The sequence below is a fragment of the Lepidochelys olivacea genome, assembly GCF_965140295.1.
Source record: "Lepidochelys olivacea isolate rLepOli2 genome assembly, chromosome: 6".
NCBI lineage: Eukaryota > Metazoa > Chordata > Testudines > Cheloniidae > Lepidochelys > Lepidochelys olivacea.
This window is the reverse complement of record NC_140416.1, coordinates 100,637,658-100,653,587: the sequence shown is the minus strand read 5'-3', so window position 1 is coordinate 100,653,587 and position 15,930 is coordinate 100,637,658. Positions and strand designations below refer to the sequence as shown.

At 43.7% G+C, this 15,930-nt stretch overlaps 1 protein-coding gene and 1 long non-coding RNA gene across 5 annotated transcripts in view; one reads left to right on the top strand and one right to left on the bottom strand.

The window, feature by feature from the left end:
* Positions 1–362: 362 nt before the first annotated feature.
* Positions 363–12,693, bottom strand: LOC311522083. Of its 2 annotated transcripts, none has more exons than XR_014712053.1 (3): positions 12,567–12,693; positions 10,614–10,744; positions 363–771 (listed from the first exon to the last, which is right to left on the bottom strand). It is a non-coding gene; the product is annotated as an uncharacterized lncRNA (long non-coding RNA). The 2 variants fall into 2 exon arrangements; XR_014712054.1 differs by lacking the exon at positions 12,567–12,693 and adding an exon at positions 11,897–11,999.
* The window catches only part of DDX24 (DEAD-box helicase 24), a 16,471-nt gene continuing 12,553 nt past the window's right edge, over positions 12,013–15,930 (top strand). The window contains exons 1-2 of one of the 3 annotated variants that reach the window (XM_084630982.1): positions 12,013–12,166; positions 14,071–14,791. In XM_084630982.1, coding sequence (XP_084487108.1) covers positions 14,077–14,791 — 715 coding nt within the window. In that variant the 5' untranslated portion in view covers positions 12,013–12,166; positions 14,071–14,076. Of the gene's footprint in view, positions 12,167–12,512; positions 12,639–14,070; positions 14,792–15,930 lie in introns of those variants that run through there. The other 2 variants (XM_084630983.1, XM_084630984.1) reach the window with 2 other exon arrangements.

Here is a 15,930-nt window from a genome sequence, read left to right as displayed (position 1 = left end):
TCTGTGATCTAACCTGTCACAGTCATGATGGATAATCAGTTGAACATGAGCTCCTAGTGCAATTCTGTGACCTAAAGGGCTAATACAATCCTTGGATGCATAAACACACAGGAGTAGAGAGGTTATTTTACCTCTGTATTTGGCACTGGTTCAACCACTGCTGGAATACGGTGTCCAGTTATGGTTTCCACAATTTAAGAAGGAGGTTGATAAATTGGAGAGAGTTCAGAAAAGAGACATGAAAATGATTAAAAGATTGGAAAACATGCATTATAGTGATTAATTCCATGAACTCCATTTATTTAAGTTAAAGAGACGATTAATAGGTAATTTGATCACAATTTAAGTACTTACAAGGGGAACAAATATTCAATAATGGGCTCTTTAAACTAGCTAAGAAAGCTATAACATGATCCAATGGCTGGAAGTTGAAGCTAGACAAATTCAGACTGGAAATATGGCATACATTTTTAACAGTGAGGGTAATTAGCCATTAGAACAATTTACCAAGGGACATGGTGGATTTTCTGTTACTGTTTTAAATAAAGATGTGCTCTAGGAATTATTCTGGGGAAGTTCTATGGCCTTTATTATACAGGAGTCCAGAATAGATTATCAGAATAGCCCCTTCTAGCTTTGGAATCTACGAATCCATCATAGGCCTAATCAGCCATTCCACAGAGACTCACAAAGGGGACAGCCTTCACAGCCCGTAGAGCACAGAAGGCTTGCAGTGCTTCAAGAACCAGCGGATGCCTAGGTCTTTTTTGTCTGAAACAAGCCAGAAAATGTTAAGATTAATACAAAGAGATTTCACTGTGTACAGCATCATTTATTAGCACCTTGTGGTTCAGTTTAAACTAAGCAGCATAGATACAACTCCCTGACAAAAGAGAAGAAACAAGAGATGCACCAAGGAAGCCACATCAAAGCCAGGGTTGGTTGATTCACATGAAGGTTCCATTATATCTAAATGTGACTGTTGCCAAGGTGCCCAGGACTGTGAATCACCTTGTTATCCTCAGCCTCCAGCACAAGAGAGGGTGCTGGTGGTTAATGGGGTGTCAGCTCCCAGACAATCTCCTCAGGGCTATGCCAGCCCTTACTTTGCCTTGCAGATTAGCAACAGGTGTACCTCAGCCCCCACGCCTCTTTTAAGCATCCCCCTGTAGCATTCAGTCTCTTATCCACCGAACGCTCACAGTAATATCAGGTATACTGTGCCCAAAGGAATAGCCAGCTTGTTTGATTCCGCTCAGGGTCAGTTCACACATAACATTACAGCACTGAGAGATGTTTATAGTGAAAACAACAGTAAGTTTAATATCAAAGATTAAGATTTGAGAGACAGTGAGTAAGGATAATGGAAACAGAAGGGTTGCAAATAAAACAAAATCATAATACAATTCCCAGAGACTAAATGTAACCATTAATAGGCTAACCATCTGTCTAAAGAAGCTTATCTCACCCCAAATGTCCTTTGCAGTGCTTCCAGCCACGGCTGGTTGGGATCCCATTTTCATGAATATAAATATGCTGTCTGTTTCCTTTCCTCAGTCCAAAATAAAGGGGTGTCTCCTTGCCCTCTAACTATATCCCCAAGTTCACTGTCTTTGCACATGGCCACACTAGCCTCTGAAGCTTGTTTTTCCCGAGTGCTCCTTTACAGTTGACTATATATGTAGATGGAGTTTCCATTGTGTTGGCTTGCAATGCTTATTACATGGCTGACAGAGAGACATGTGAATCAACGTCCTTTTTCTTACCCAAAACCCGTTTATCAGCTCTGCCTTGGACACAGACTTTAAAACATATCTTCAATACACATACACAACTCCTTACATATCATCCATGCATATAACTTGCACTGATTATGATGATCAGAAAGTATGGCATAAACTTTTATTAAAGACCTTACATGACATCATTTGTAAATAAATATCATGAAACCAGTGTGCTAGGTGTAGAGCACGGGTTGGTAAACTATGGCCCACGGACCATATCTGGCCCGCCAGCCAATTTAATTTGGCCCTCAAGCTCCCGCTGGGGAGCAGGGTCTGGGGCTTGTCCCGCTCCCACGCTCCAGCCAGGAAGCAGGGATGGGGCCGGGGGGCCACTCCACGCGTACGTGCTGTGGCTCCGTGCTGCTCCCAAAAGCAGCAGTATGTCCCCGCTCCAGCTCCTACGTGTAGGGACAGCCAGGGGGCTCTGCACGGTGCCCTCGCAGCTCCCATTGGCTGGGAACTGTGGCCAATGGGAGCTGAAGGGGAGGTGCCTGCGACGGGGCAGAGCCGCCTGGCCATGCCTCCATGTAGGAGCCGGAGAGGGGACATGCCACTGCTTCCGGGAGTTGCTTGAGGTAAGTGCCGCCCGAAGTCTGCACCCATGAGCCCCTCCCACCCTGCGAACCCCTCAATTCCAGCCCAGAGCACCCTCTTGCACCCCAAACCTCTCATCCGCAGCCCCTCCCCAGAGCCCGCACCCCCAGCCAGAGCCCTCACCCCCCCACCCCAACCCTCTGCCCCAGCCTGCACCCTGAACTCATTTCTGGCCCCATCCCAGAGCTCACACCCCCAGCCAGAGACCTCACCCACCTGCACCCGAACCCCAATTTCGTGAGCATTCATGGCCCGCTATACAATTTCCATACCCAGATGTGACCCTCAGGCCAAAAAGTTTGCCCACATCTAGGGTAGAGAGTATGTCAGGCCTGTTAGGAGTTGCAGTGAACTCTTTGCTAGTTGGCACCAATCAGCCTCCGTGTCATACTAAGCCATTTCTGTGAGAGAAGGACTGAACCCAAAGTTTTAGTGTCAATAAAAGGTTCCAGGTAAAGCTGGGCAAAATATTTCAACCCAAACTTTTTTCAGCAAAAACTCGAAGTTTTGGTGATACTAATATTTCATGAATTTGTGTCGGTTTTGTAGAATTGTTTTGGTTGGAAAAGAAACTTAAAAACAAATTCAGAAAAAAAATCACGAGTTTCATTTCAACAATTTTTCAATTCAAGGTGACTTTTTGTTTCAAAATTTCCTTTTAATTTTGAGCATTTTTAAACATGGGTTCACTGTGCATTAATAACAATTTCAGAACAAGATAAAACAGCATTAACAGTGGTTTTGCCCTAAAAATGTTCTATTTGAACCTCACAACAGTATTATTAACTAATGTAAAATAATAATTGTACCATTATCTTGTTGTACCACCCAAAGCCACAGTCAGGATAGGGGCCCTGTTGGGATAGATGTTACACAAGCAGAGAGAGAGATAGTGCCTTACCCCAGTATTTTTACAGCAGCATCTATCACAACAGTGCCCCAGTTCTGATCAGGGTCTCTGTACTTTGCCAAAATACAAATATTTAATAATACCGTTTGTGACACAGAGACCCCTTGGCAAAGGATCCTGTTTTTTTGCAAACAACTCTTGTCTCAGACCTGAAAAACTCACGACACAAACTCATCTTGGAGGGCATTTATCCATAAAGGTTAACATGTAAAGTACCTACAGAAAGCTTATAACTTATCAAGAGTCAGACAGTGTGAGATGTATGTGCAGGGTAATCCTTAAGGAATAATGTAACTATATTGAACATATGCTTTATGACGTTGGAGTAAAAGTTGGTCACCAGAGGTTATGTCTCAGCAAATGGCAGATTCAAGCAGGATGGAATAGGGAGTAACCCCTCCCTGGTTAACCTGTGATATAAGGCAAGGCTCAGTGGTCTACCCTTGCTCCATTCCTGGACTATCAATGAAAAACTATGAGACAACTGCAAACAATCAAACTATTTGGAGGCAAAAAGGAACTTTACAACAGGAAAGGGATTGCCCTGTCTATGGCCATGTCTACACCACTCGCCGGATTGGTGGGTACTGATCGATCTATCAGGGATCGATTTATCGCATCTAGTGTAGACGCGATAAATCGATCCCCAATCGCTCTGCCGTCAACTCCGGAACTCCACCACAGTGAGAGGCGGAAGCGGAGTCAACGGGGGAGCGGTGGCCATCAATCCCGCGCCGCGAGGACATGAAATAAGTGATTCTAAATTGATCTAAGATAAGTCGACTTCAGCTACGCTATTCTCGTAGCTGAAGTTGCGTATCTTAGATCCATTCTCCCCCCCCCAGTGTAGACCAGGCCTATGACTAGACACAATAGATTGTTTCAGTATAGCAGAATGGGGAGAGGCATTCTGGACCATTCACTGAGGAAACATACTATGGAGCAGGGATATTCTCATGAAACTTTGGATCCTGGTTCCTGTAAAACCAGCCAGCATTGCAACAGACTGAACTCTGGGGAGGAAAACCTACTTCATTCGATTGAAAGGTAACAATTAATAAGCCTATGCCCTAGTTTGCGTTTTAGGAGTTTGTTTTATATTGTAATTATTTGTTTCCACCACTCTCTCTTGTTTCTACTTGCATCTTTATTCTTTCTTAAATAAACGTACTTTTGTTTTATTACAAGTGCCCACAAATGCTGTGTGTTATACAAGAGAAGTGATTTAAGGTAGAACTAGTAAATTGGGGTACACTGCTACTCTGGGGTGTCACAGGGTAGCTGGTGCCTGTGGATAGATGAGCCCAGGTTCCCTGGAGCTGGTGAGCCTAATCCAGCTAATTAAAGACAGCTGGGCTACACCTGGGCCTCTAAAGTAGTAGGCAGCTGAGGGGAGGAAGAACTGAAGCAGGCTGCTCCCTGGTCAAGAGGCTACAGTGGAGTCTAGCTAACTCCTCTGGTGGGTCACTGGAGCTCAAGGAAGCAACCCCATGGTTGTGGCTCCAAGACGGGAGCAGAACTGGAGGAGGAAAAGATGCTGCCAGGAACTGGAGAGCCAGAGAGCCATAGAGCCCTGGGAAGGGTGGTCCTGAAACCTGAGGGCCAGGCACTGACTTAAGACTGCCTTCTGTGTCTTTGTTAACCTTTGTTATAGAAGAATAAACCTCCTTGACTGGGACTGGGTGTAGCAGTGCATGTTTGAAAAGAGGGGCAGCAGTGGCCCCGGTGACATGGGGGCAGAGAATTTGGGACTTCTGTGAGTAGCCAGTGTCTGGCTGGATATCACAGGGGAATGCTTCAAAGAGATTCAGACTGGAGTGCACATACTGTTACCCTGAAAAGCGAAGACACGACTGGCATAGCCCAGAGAGTGCTTGAGTGGCTGACAGGCTGGTGGTGTTAGTGAGCCAACACCCAGCCACATGGGCAAGGCTAACGGCAGGGGGTAAAAAGTGACTCTCAGTCCTAGGTTCCTTGAAAACAGTCATACCCTAGTGTTTAAATATATCATTTTATGGAGTCAAAATGCTGATAATGTTGTAGCATGATTGTCTTTTTACTTGTCACCTTCCTAACACATAACACAAGTATGTAGGAACAAAATTAGAAAGGCCAAGGCACAAAATGAGATCAAACTAGCTAGAGACATAAAGGGTAACAAGAAAACATTCTACAAATACATTCTACAAATTAGAAGCAAGAGGAAGACCAAGGACAGGTTAGGCCTGTTACTCAATGGGGGAGGGGGGGAAATAACAGAAAATGTGAAAATGGCAGAGGTGTTAAATGACTTTTTTTTTCCCCACCAAGAAGTTTGGGGGTGATTGGATGTCTAACACAGTGAATGCCAGTGAAAATGAGGTAGGATCAGAGGCTAAAATAGGGAAAGAACAGGTTAAAAATGACTTAGACAAGTAAGATGTCTTCAAGACACCAGGGCCTGATGAAATGCATCCTAGAATACTCAAGGAGCTGACTGAGGAGATATCTGAGCCATTAGCGATTATCTTTGAAAAGTCATAGAAAACTGGAGAGATTCCAGAAGATTGGAAGAGGGCAAATATAGTGCCAATCTATAAAAAGGGAAATAAGGACAACCCAGGGAGTTACAGACCAGTCAGCTTAACTTCTATACCTGGAAAGATAATGGAGCAATCAATTTGCAAACAGCTACAAAATAATAAGGTGATAAGTCAGCATGGATTTGTCAAGAACAAATCTTGTCAAACCAACCTGATAGCTTTCTTTGACAGGATAACAAGCCTTGTGGATGGGGGGAAGCAGTAGATGTGGTATATCTTGACTTTAGTAAAGCTTTTGATAGTGTCTCGCATGACCTTCTCATAAACAAACTAGGTAAATGAAACCTAGACGGCGCTACTAGAAGATGGGTGCAAAACTGGTTGGAAAACTGTTCCCGAGAGTAGCCATCAATGGTTCACAGTCATCCTGGAAGGGCATAATGAGTGGGGTACAGCAGGGATCAGTTCTGGGTCCGGTTCTGTTCAATATCTTCAATGATTTAGATAATGGCATAGAGAGTACATTTATAAAGTTTGCGTATAATACCAAGCTGGGAAGGGTTGCAAGGGCTTTGGAGGACAGGATTATAATTCAAAATGATCTGGACAAACTGGAAAAATGGTCTGAAGCAAACAGGATGAAATTCAATAAGGACAAATGCAAAGTGTTCCACTTAGGAAGGAATAAGCAGTTGCACACATACAAAATGGGAAATGGTTGCCTAGGAAGGAATACTGCGGAAAGGGATCTGGGAGTCATAGTGGACCACAATCTAAATATGGGTCAACAGTGTAACAAAAAAAAGCATTGTTGCAAAAAAAGTGAACATCATTCTGGGATGTATTAGCAGAAGTGTTGTAAGCAAGACATGAGAAGTAATTCTTCTGCTCTACACTGTGCTGATTAGGCCTCAACTGGAATACTGTGTCCAGTTCCGGGTGCCACATTTCAGGAAAGATGTGGACAAACTGGAGAAAGTCCAGAGAAGAGCAACAAAAATGATTAAAGGTCTAAAAATCATGACATATGAAGGAAGATTGAAAATATTGGGCTTTTTTAGTCTGGAAAAGAGAAGACTTGAGAGGGGACATAACAGTTTTCAAGTACATAAAAGGTTGTTACAAAAAGGAAGGAGAAAAATTGTTCTTAACCTCTGAAAATAGGACAAGAAGCAATGGGCTTAAATTTCAGCAAGGGAGGTTTAGGTTTGGACATTAGGAAAAAAACTTCCTGTCAGGGTGGTTAAGCACAGGAATAAATTGCCTAGGGAGGTTGTGGAACCTCCATCATGGAGATTTTTAAGAGCAGGTTAGACAAACATCTGCCAGGGATGGCCTAGATAATACTTAGCCCTGCCATGAATGCAGGGGACTGGACTAGATGACCTCTTGAGATCCTTTCCAGGCCTATGATTCCTGTTAGCAGTGTCAGTTGATGATTTGGCTCATCAGTTCATCTCTCTCATTTGCTGCCATAATAGGAAGTTCAGGAGTGTAAAATGTGACCAAGTTAAATACACCAATTCTGTGTCTTTAAAATTAGAAGATTGTGAACTAATGAAGGTATCCCTCTGAATCTGATCTCACAGAAACTATAGGGATACCTTTTAATAAAACAATAGAGCAACACTGCAACCATTAATTGCCCAAGTGTTCCTTATAAATGAATGTAGTCCTATTGGAGTCAACCCTCCTCATGAGGAGCTTCATCATATTTGGGCCCCTGCTTCCTCACCTGCTACCCCTTTGCATTTATGTGTAAGCCACCAAGAAGTTCCCAGTTTAGTGTAACTACACTTGTGAGTAAGGACTGTCCCATATGTATAAGGTTTGCAGAATTAAGGCCTACTGCCATCAGGTCAAACCCTGTTCACCTGGCATACTCGAAGACTTCCATTGTCTCCAATTAGGTTACTCCTGTGAGCAAGCCAAGCAGAATTTGACACATCATCCTTTTATTCTGTAGGAAACCAGTTGAAATCAATCCCCTTGTGCAATTGCAAATCCACTAACCCAATAATGATTCCCTGGAACTGGAAATGTCCTTGAGATACTGAGTTTGCCTCTCTTACTTCTGCCCTTTGCCACTATGTATTCAAAATAATCCTCTAGTATTCTAGTCCTCTAACTATAGCCAACAAGCACCTGCAGACACCGCTGAGAGGAAATAATCACAATCGTTGCAATAATTGTGCTTCACTTTCTAGCCCGGGTCTCTCCCACCCAGAAACCTCCTGTTTTCTATCTGTCTGCATGTCTCATAGCAAAAGAAGCTGTTCCGACCATCTGCCAATCTTCAAGTAGAACTAAAAATCTTCTATTATTATAACAGAGAATTTATACGTACTTTTTCCTTGCCAACCTGCAAAGAGCACTTGATCACATAGGGGAGAAAATAGCACACTGTGACCTCTGTGGTATGCTTTTCATCTACAGTTATTTCTTCAAATCATGTTACTTTGTCCATGACACTCTTTTAAATGCAGCACAATAGGTAAAGAACTGAGTAATAGAAAAGTAAGCGCAAATAACACGGCTGTCGTTGCAGGAGCGGTTCTGGTGACATTTACACTCATAGTATTGCTGATGTTAGATACTAGATCCAAAGAGCCCTTTATGCATGCTTTCTTAATGGTGGATGGAAGGTTTTTTAAATATTATACACACACGCACACACACTGTGGGTTTTGAAAAGCTTCTTACATAATAAAAATACCAAAGATAAACAGATTTGCATATGGCTTTCTCTGCTGTATTGCAGTACTGCATCAGAGCTACTTCCTATTTATGCAGACAGCACCTTAGGTGCTCACAGGCTTTTGACAGATGCAGACTGTACCTGATCAGAAAAAGGGGTGTCTTTTTCTTGCCCCCAGTTTAGCTTTATTACTAAAAATAAGCCAGACTGAATTGCAAGCTGTTTAAATGGTTGTTTAAATGGTATATTTCCTTTTCATTCTCACCTAAATTGATAGTGAACAGCAACTGTTACTCTCCAACTATGAGAAGTAATTTGGTGGCCTCAACTCAGTAAGCAGGTGCCCCATCACAAATTCCATCATCACAACTAAAATTAACCAGCAGTCTTGTTGGCGATCTCAGTGGAAAAGCCAAACGACTGAATAGGGACGGAGTCCGAAGTGTCCTTTCCTACTCAGGGGCGTTCTCTTCAGATCTAGATCAAGGCATGTTTGCTAAGTGGTGCGGGAAAACCTGTACTGTCCTTGCACTGGCCTATTCTCTCCACTGGACTGGAAACTTTAAGTGAAGACAGTGGCTTGTATCCTGCAGATTATTTTAGGTAGTTACATAGCACCTACCACCACAGTATCTAAGGCCTTGATTCAGGAAAACATAAGAACATGGTTAAAAGTTAAGCACATGTCTACACGCTTTCCTGAATTGGAGACTATGGTGTGCCTACACTACCACATTTCTTCTAATTTCCCAGCGATTGCATTAAATCATATCCTGAGGGAGAAAACTGCAACTTTGGGGTGTCAGCTGAAAAAAACAAACCACCCCTCTTACAACTGCCTTAAGTTTACATGTGGTGTGGTGCAGAGGCTTACGGGTATGCCATAGTTAAATGATAACCTGGGTAAAATGTTCTTCTTTGTTTCTCTCTACCCTCTCCCCCATTTGTCCTGTTACTACAAGACTACACAATAGCCTCTCTCTTAGACTGTGGTTAAATGTTGATAGAGGTTTGGCTGCATGGGTGTGTTCCCACTGTGTGCCACCCCAGCCCTGCACAGACAGCTGGCACAGCAGACCTCAAGCAAACCACCCAATGACCACAAGACCCGTTAAGGGACGAAGGCACGCAGGCAGGTTTATTGTTGACAAAGCATGGTACTATTATCCTGTAGGCTTTACAGGACCACTAATACATGTGTGCCCATAACAATGGATCAGCTCAGTGAATGGTGGGACTTTCCATTCCTCCCAGACAAGCCCTGACAAGATACTCCCTCTGAAATACATTTTTATACCCCCATACAAACAAGTTAGTACTGCCTCTTTGACATAGTTAGTTAGTTACTTCCCCCTGCCATTGCTAGTTATTACCCATCATTTTGTACATGTTGGTTCAATGAAAACATCTCTACTATGTACTGTCATCCTGGCCTTATCTTTTAGGAGGCGTCAGTGTGTTTCTGTTATCCTTGGGTAATGTTTTTGTACCATCGTTGATATTGGGATGTTCTGATACCATTTAATATTGGGATGTGTTTGCATGAGCACTCTGTGACTAGCACTTCTTAGGAATATATATTTCTTCAATATCAGCCCTGTTCTTGCCAAATTCTGTGAGCAGGTCCTGCCTCATGCCAGGCCTCTACTACAAGGGCATATGTCTCAGGCTCTCCTCCTACTACATAGACCATCATACTGGGAAATACTTTCAAAGATAACAGGCAAGTTTAAAAAAAAAATCAATATACTTTCATAATTTTTTCTTGTCACACTTCTTTACTGAAGATATTTATATTTAAACTGAAGATAAGCTGAATCAATACTTCAGATCTCAAACTTCCCCTCATTCTTCGTCTCCCGTTTTTTTTTAAATGTGTCCAAATTTTACAACTGATCCCTCTCTACAAAATGCCATCAGCTGTTTGAGTTATGATGATGTAGAAAAAATATTTAACCAGCTGCACTAAGTTTTCCCACCCCTATGTAAACAATAATTCAAAAAGAGCTAAACTTCAAAGGTGGTGTGTAAATAATCCTCATCTACATTTATACCCATCAAGTATGAATGAAATTAACTAAATGATGAATGACTGGAAATCTCACCCTGAGAACGTAGGTAATATGAGAGCATTCACGTAAGAACAGAAGAGGTCAGCACAAGTGTTCTGTAATTGTTATAATCCGTATGTTTGTTCACTGTAGATGGATATGCCTTGTAGACAGCATCTCTGAAACTAGAAATTATTGAATCACAAAGACTTTCCTACCAATGTACATAGCCTGTAAACTGACCTGCCCTACAGTCACTACTAGAGTGTTTTTCCAACAACTGGCTGCCTACACATTCATTAATCAGCATGCATAAGACGTCATCTACTACCAAGATAATATTTTTCCACACTGGCAGCTGGCAAAGTAGGCAACCTGAACCCTTCTTCCCTGCTACTTCTCCAGACCCCTTATTCTACTCTTATCCTCAACCCTATTTCTTTATGGTTGGCGTCATTAGATCACACATTCAACTCAAGTTCAGGCTTTGCACCAGCTCTTCATTGCTTCGGACAAAGCATTATTTGGTCCAAGCCTCCCAGTTGAGACTGTCATAGCTGACTAAAGGGTTTAGTCACACAGTCCCCACTGAAGTTAATAGGAGCTGTGTAACTACATTCTTGGTGGACATTGAGAATCTCAGTCCACTGCTCTGTGGATATCTTTGGAGTAAATACTCCTGGGAGAATTCTGCGCCAAAAATTAAAAATTCCATGCCAAAAATTTAAAAATTTTGCAGAATTTTAAAATATTGTGTGCAGAATTTATGTCAAAATAACACTATATAATCACACCAATTTCAATTATTTTGGTAATTTATTTAAAAATAAATGTCAGCAAGTGTATCTGTAACAATACAGGTTTCAGAGTAACAGCCGTGTTAGTCTGTATTCGCAAAAAGAACAGGAGGACTTGTGGCACCTTAGAGACTAACCAATTTATTTGAGCATGAGCTTTCATGAGCTACAGCTCAAGTGAGTTGTAGCTCACGAAAGCTTATGCTCAAATAAATTGGTTAGTCTCTAAGGTGCCACAAGTCCTCCTGTTCTTTTTGTAACAATACAGACACACACAAAAATGTCTTCTATTGCAGAGGTTCTCAAACTGTGGTCTGCAAACCTACACATCACTTCCAAAAGGCAAAACTAGGAACTTAAATTCATAACTCTGTTGGACACTAAAAATCATGAACTCAAGCAAGATGCTGGTTTCATGGCTCATAACCACAAGTTGTAACACACAGGCCAAGGTCCTTCTCCAGACCTACAGATGAGCCCTGGGCAGATCAAACGCTTGTACCCACCCCCAACTGAAGCTGGCCCAATAAAATATATCACCTCATCCTCCTTGTCTCTCCCCTGGCGCATGCCCAGTTCCCTTCAACCCCGCGGCCTGGCCCGGACACCCTCACCAGGCCCAACCCCGCGGCCTGGCCCAGACACCCTCACCAGGCTGCGAACTCCCCCCCCCCACGCCGGCTTGAAGCGGGGCGGGCGCAGGGCAGTGACGTCACGGCTGTCATGGCCGCGCCCGGCTGTGTCCTCACGTGGTAGAGCGCGACGGGCTCCTGCAGCGGAGAGTAGCAGCAGCAGGCGGTGGCGGTGACGGTGAGGGCCCGCTCGGGGTCGCGGGAGGCAGCTGGGGCGAGGCTTAGGGCACGGCCGGTGGCAGCCGCTCCTGCTCCGACCTGCCTGCGGCGTTCGGGGGGGGGCGGGGAGAAGAGAACGGGCCCAGAAGCCGGAGGGAGACGCAGGCGTGAGGGCGTCCGGCCTGGTGGGGAGAGCGGGCCGGGGGACGCCGGGACCCCAGGGGATGCCCAGCCCGGCAGGCGGGGGGTAAAGGGCAGCCCTGCTCCCTTCCCGGCGGGCGGGCTCGTGGGCACTGCCCAGCTCCCCACGCGAGGAGGCCGTTCGCCCGGCTCCTTCACGCCGCCGCCCCTCCCCCTTCTAAATCTGCCCGCGTTCGGCTCCTGCGCCCAGCCCCCATCGCCGAGAGGGGGGGACCCACCGCTCGCCCTCAGGCCGGTGGGCGCTGAGCTGCTGTTGTCCGGCGCCCTGAGAAGCAGCCTGAGTGACCGCTGTGAGTAGCGACTTCTCCCTAGCGGCAGATCAGCGCCTGGGGCGGGCGTGTGTAGCGTGCAGTGCTGTCCTGTTTTTGTCTCCAGCCAATGCTTCCCCCTGTACATTGGCGTGGCAGTGGACACAGTTAAAGGGGTACAACGCTATAGTGTGAACACGTTTATACGGGGGCATTCACACCAGGGGCTCTGACACTTCCTCAAATTATATAGTTAAAGCAGGGCAGAAGCCGTGCTCAGATCTACCCTGTGGGAAGATGCCAACGCAACAGCCGTTGGCTGCCTCCAATGCTGCCCAGTGCTTCCTTCCACCTGCCAGCTTCCCAGATCTTTTTGCCTCTCTATCCCCTAAATAAAAGCATTACCCAGTGACTTTTCACGTTCCAAAGCCATTCTTCATCACCTCAGTGATCTAACCAACATACAGTATAGTTGAACTTAGCATTTAACTGGTACATACTTTCTAATAATATAATGGTGCAGTAGTTGCCCTCTAGATCAAGATGTTGAGGGTCAAACTTTCAAAACCAGCAATAAAACTTAAGCACATACACAAGGGGAAACTGCTCACATACATGCTTATTTTGTAGTGTGTGTGTGGGGTACTTTCTGAGAGTTGGAGAAGGGAAGGAATCCTCCACAAATTATGCAGCTCTCATTTCAATAACTAGATCCGGTTGCCGTGTGTTCAGAGTACCCCCACTCCATTTTGCTAAAGGAAAGGCAGCTCTTCAGAGGAACTGGAAGGGAGGGGTACAGGATTCTCTCTTTAAAGTAGAGCATAGTGTCCTGCCCAGTATGCTGTTTTAGTGAGATAAATCACTTTATCTCAAGGGGACATAAAAAATTCAAATAGTTAACTGTGGTCATAAATGAGCCTACCGTAAATGAACAGCATTCTAGTAAAAAGGATGTTATTTATGAAACAGCAGTAGAGGAACCCCAATATCAGGCTGCAGCCTACTTTCCATTTTGTGTGACCCTCAGAAGAGTTTTCAGCACTAAATTCTAAAAATGTCAAATTAATAAAAAGAAGCACAACAGAAGCTGGTTTGACAGTCTGGCATCGGGGCTTTGATATTGCTTAGCTATCTCATCCATTTTTCAACAGGAGCCTGACAAATAATTTAAAATAGGCCTGTCATTTCAAATGCAATTTAAGTAATTAAAATTCATTTCTCAAATAGCTGTGTGAGGTTAGAGTTGCAAGTGTTTTTAAAAGTGCAGAAACCAAACAGAGGGCCCAATCCAGCACAGTGAAAGTCAGTCAATAAGGCTAATAGGCTAGAATCCAGAGACAAACTGCAGTTAGCTGCAACAGACATAGCCTATCAGATTTACACAAATGCACTCCAGCGTTTATGGGTATGTTAACTTGACTGTCACTGTTTTGTTCTGGTGGCTTACAATGGTTTATTTTCCGATTTTTTTTAGATAATCATGAAGACAAGAAATAAGTTTAAGACTTCTTTTAAATTGAAACAAAAGGGTATCAAAGTAGTAGGAAAATGGAAACCCATAGAAATTGACCCAAATCTGTTTGCTGATGAGCAGCTTGGAGATTTAGTGTGTTTTGAGGAGCTTACAGATTATAAATTGGTGAATTCTTCCAAAATTGGAAAAGAAAAAGAAAAGAAGAGAAAATCTGATAGTGTTTCTGAAGAGGAGGAAGAAGATTCTACCATCCAGAAAAAAAAGAGAAAGAAAGAGAAAGAGCTGGGAACAAGGGCAAGTAAAAATTATAACCTTAAAGTGGAGCAAGATGAAATGGTAATTGATCAGGAGGACAAGCCTAAAGACACTATCAAGTTGTGTGGTTATGAGGAAGATGAATGTGAATCAGGAGGCACCACAACCACAGAAAAAACTTCGAAGAAAAAGAAAAAAAAGAAAGTGAAAAAGAAAGTGTTTCCATCTGAGAAAGCTCCTCTACCAGCAAAGTCTTCTAAAAAGGTTAAAAATTGGACCACAGGAGTTCTGTCTGCCTCATCTGATCAAAAAACAGATGTGTCTGCATGGAAAGACCTCTTTGTTCCTAAGCCGGTTCTGCAGGCCTTGAGCTATCTAGGATTTAGTGCTCCAACTCCTATTCAAGCATTAGCCCTGCCTTCTGCAATCAGAGATAATATGGATGTTCTTGGTGCTGCAGAAACAGGTACAAATCCATTCTATTAGCACACTGAATCTCCCGTTCTCCCTTTTAAAACACGCAGTGTATTGTCACAATTGCAGTAACGGTGTGAAGAGCATATAAGCTTCAGCACATTGAATGGGTGTGTTTACTATGCATAGTTATGATGTAGAAAAGATTAAATGTAGTGCATTTATGTTACATACTATGCCTGTTCACAAGTACTACATGCAAAGCTTTAAATCCTCCACTTCTTCCCCATCCATGCTTATCAACAAGGCTTATTTTGAATTATTCTTAAAGAGTAGGCCATAATTAGACACCCATACAATCCAATTGAAACCAATGGGGTTGCAAAGGTGTAAATGAGAGCAGAATTTGTCCCTGAAGAACACTGTGTCTTTGCCATAGCAGAACAGCCAGTAATACTTCCAGTCTAGTTATCCCATTCCCAATGTTGACCTATACATATTGGTACGTATTGGGTCTGGTGTATTGTGCATGGAGTAGGAATTTGCTTGCCTCTGAAGCATCCAGTATGCTAAGGTTGGGCCTGAGGGAAGAAAGGGATTGATGAGACACTGATCTGTTTCCCTTACTGGCAGCAGCATAAGGGAACTTGCAGGGATTGGTTAGCCAGGTATATCCACAGGGAGATCAGCTGTGGGGAGTTCTGGGGCACAGAATCATCAGACACATAAATGAACATGACTTGTTGGGGAAGAATCAACATGGTTTTTGTAAAGGGAAATCATGCCTCACCAATCTACTAGGATTCTTTGAGGGGGGTCAACAAACGTGGACAAGGGGGATCCAGTGGACATAATGTACTTAGAATTTCAGAAGGCCTTTGACAAGGTCCCTCATCAAAGGCTCTTAAGCAAAGTAAGCTGTTTTGGGATAAGAGGGAAGGTGCTCTCCAGGATCAGTAACTGGTTTAAAGATCGGAAACAAAGGGAAGGAATAAATGGTCAGTTTTCAGAATGGAAAGAGGTAAATAGTGGTGTCCCCCAGGGGTCTGTACTGGGACCAGTACTATTCAACGTATTCATAAATGATCTGGAAAAAGGTGTAAACAGTGAGGTGGCAAAATTTGCAGATGATACAAAACTACTCAAGATAATTAAGTGCCAGGCAGACTGCGAAGAGCTACAAAAGGATCT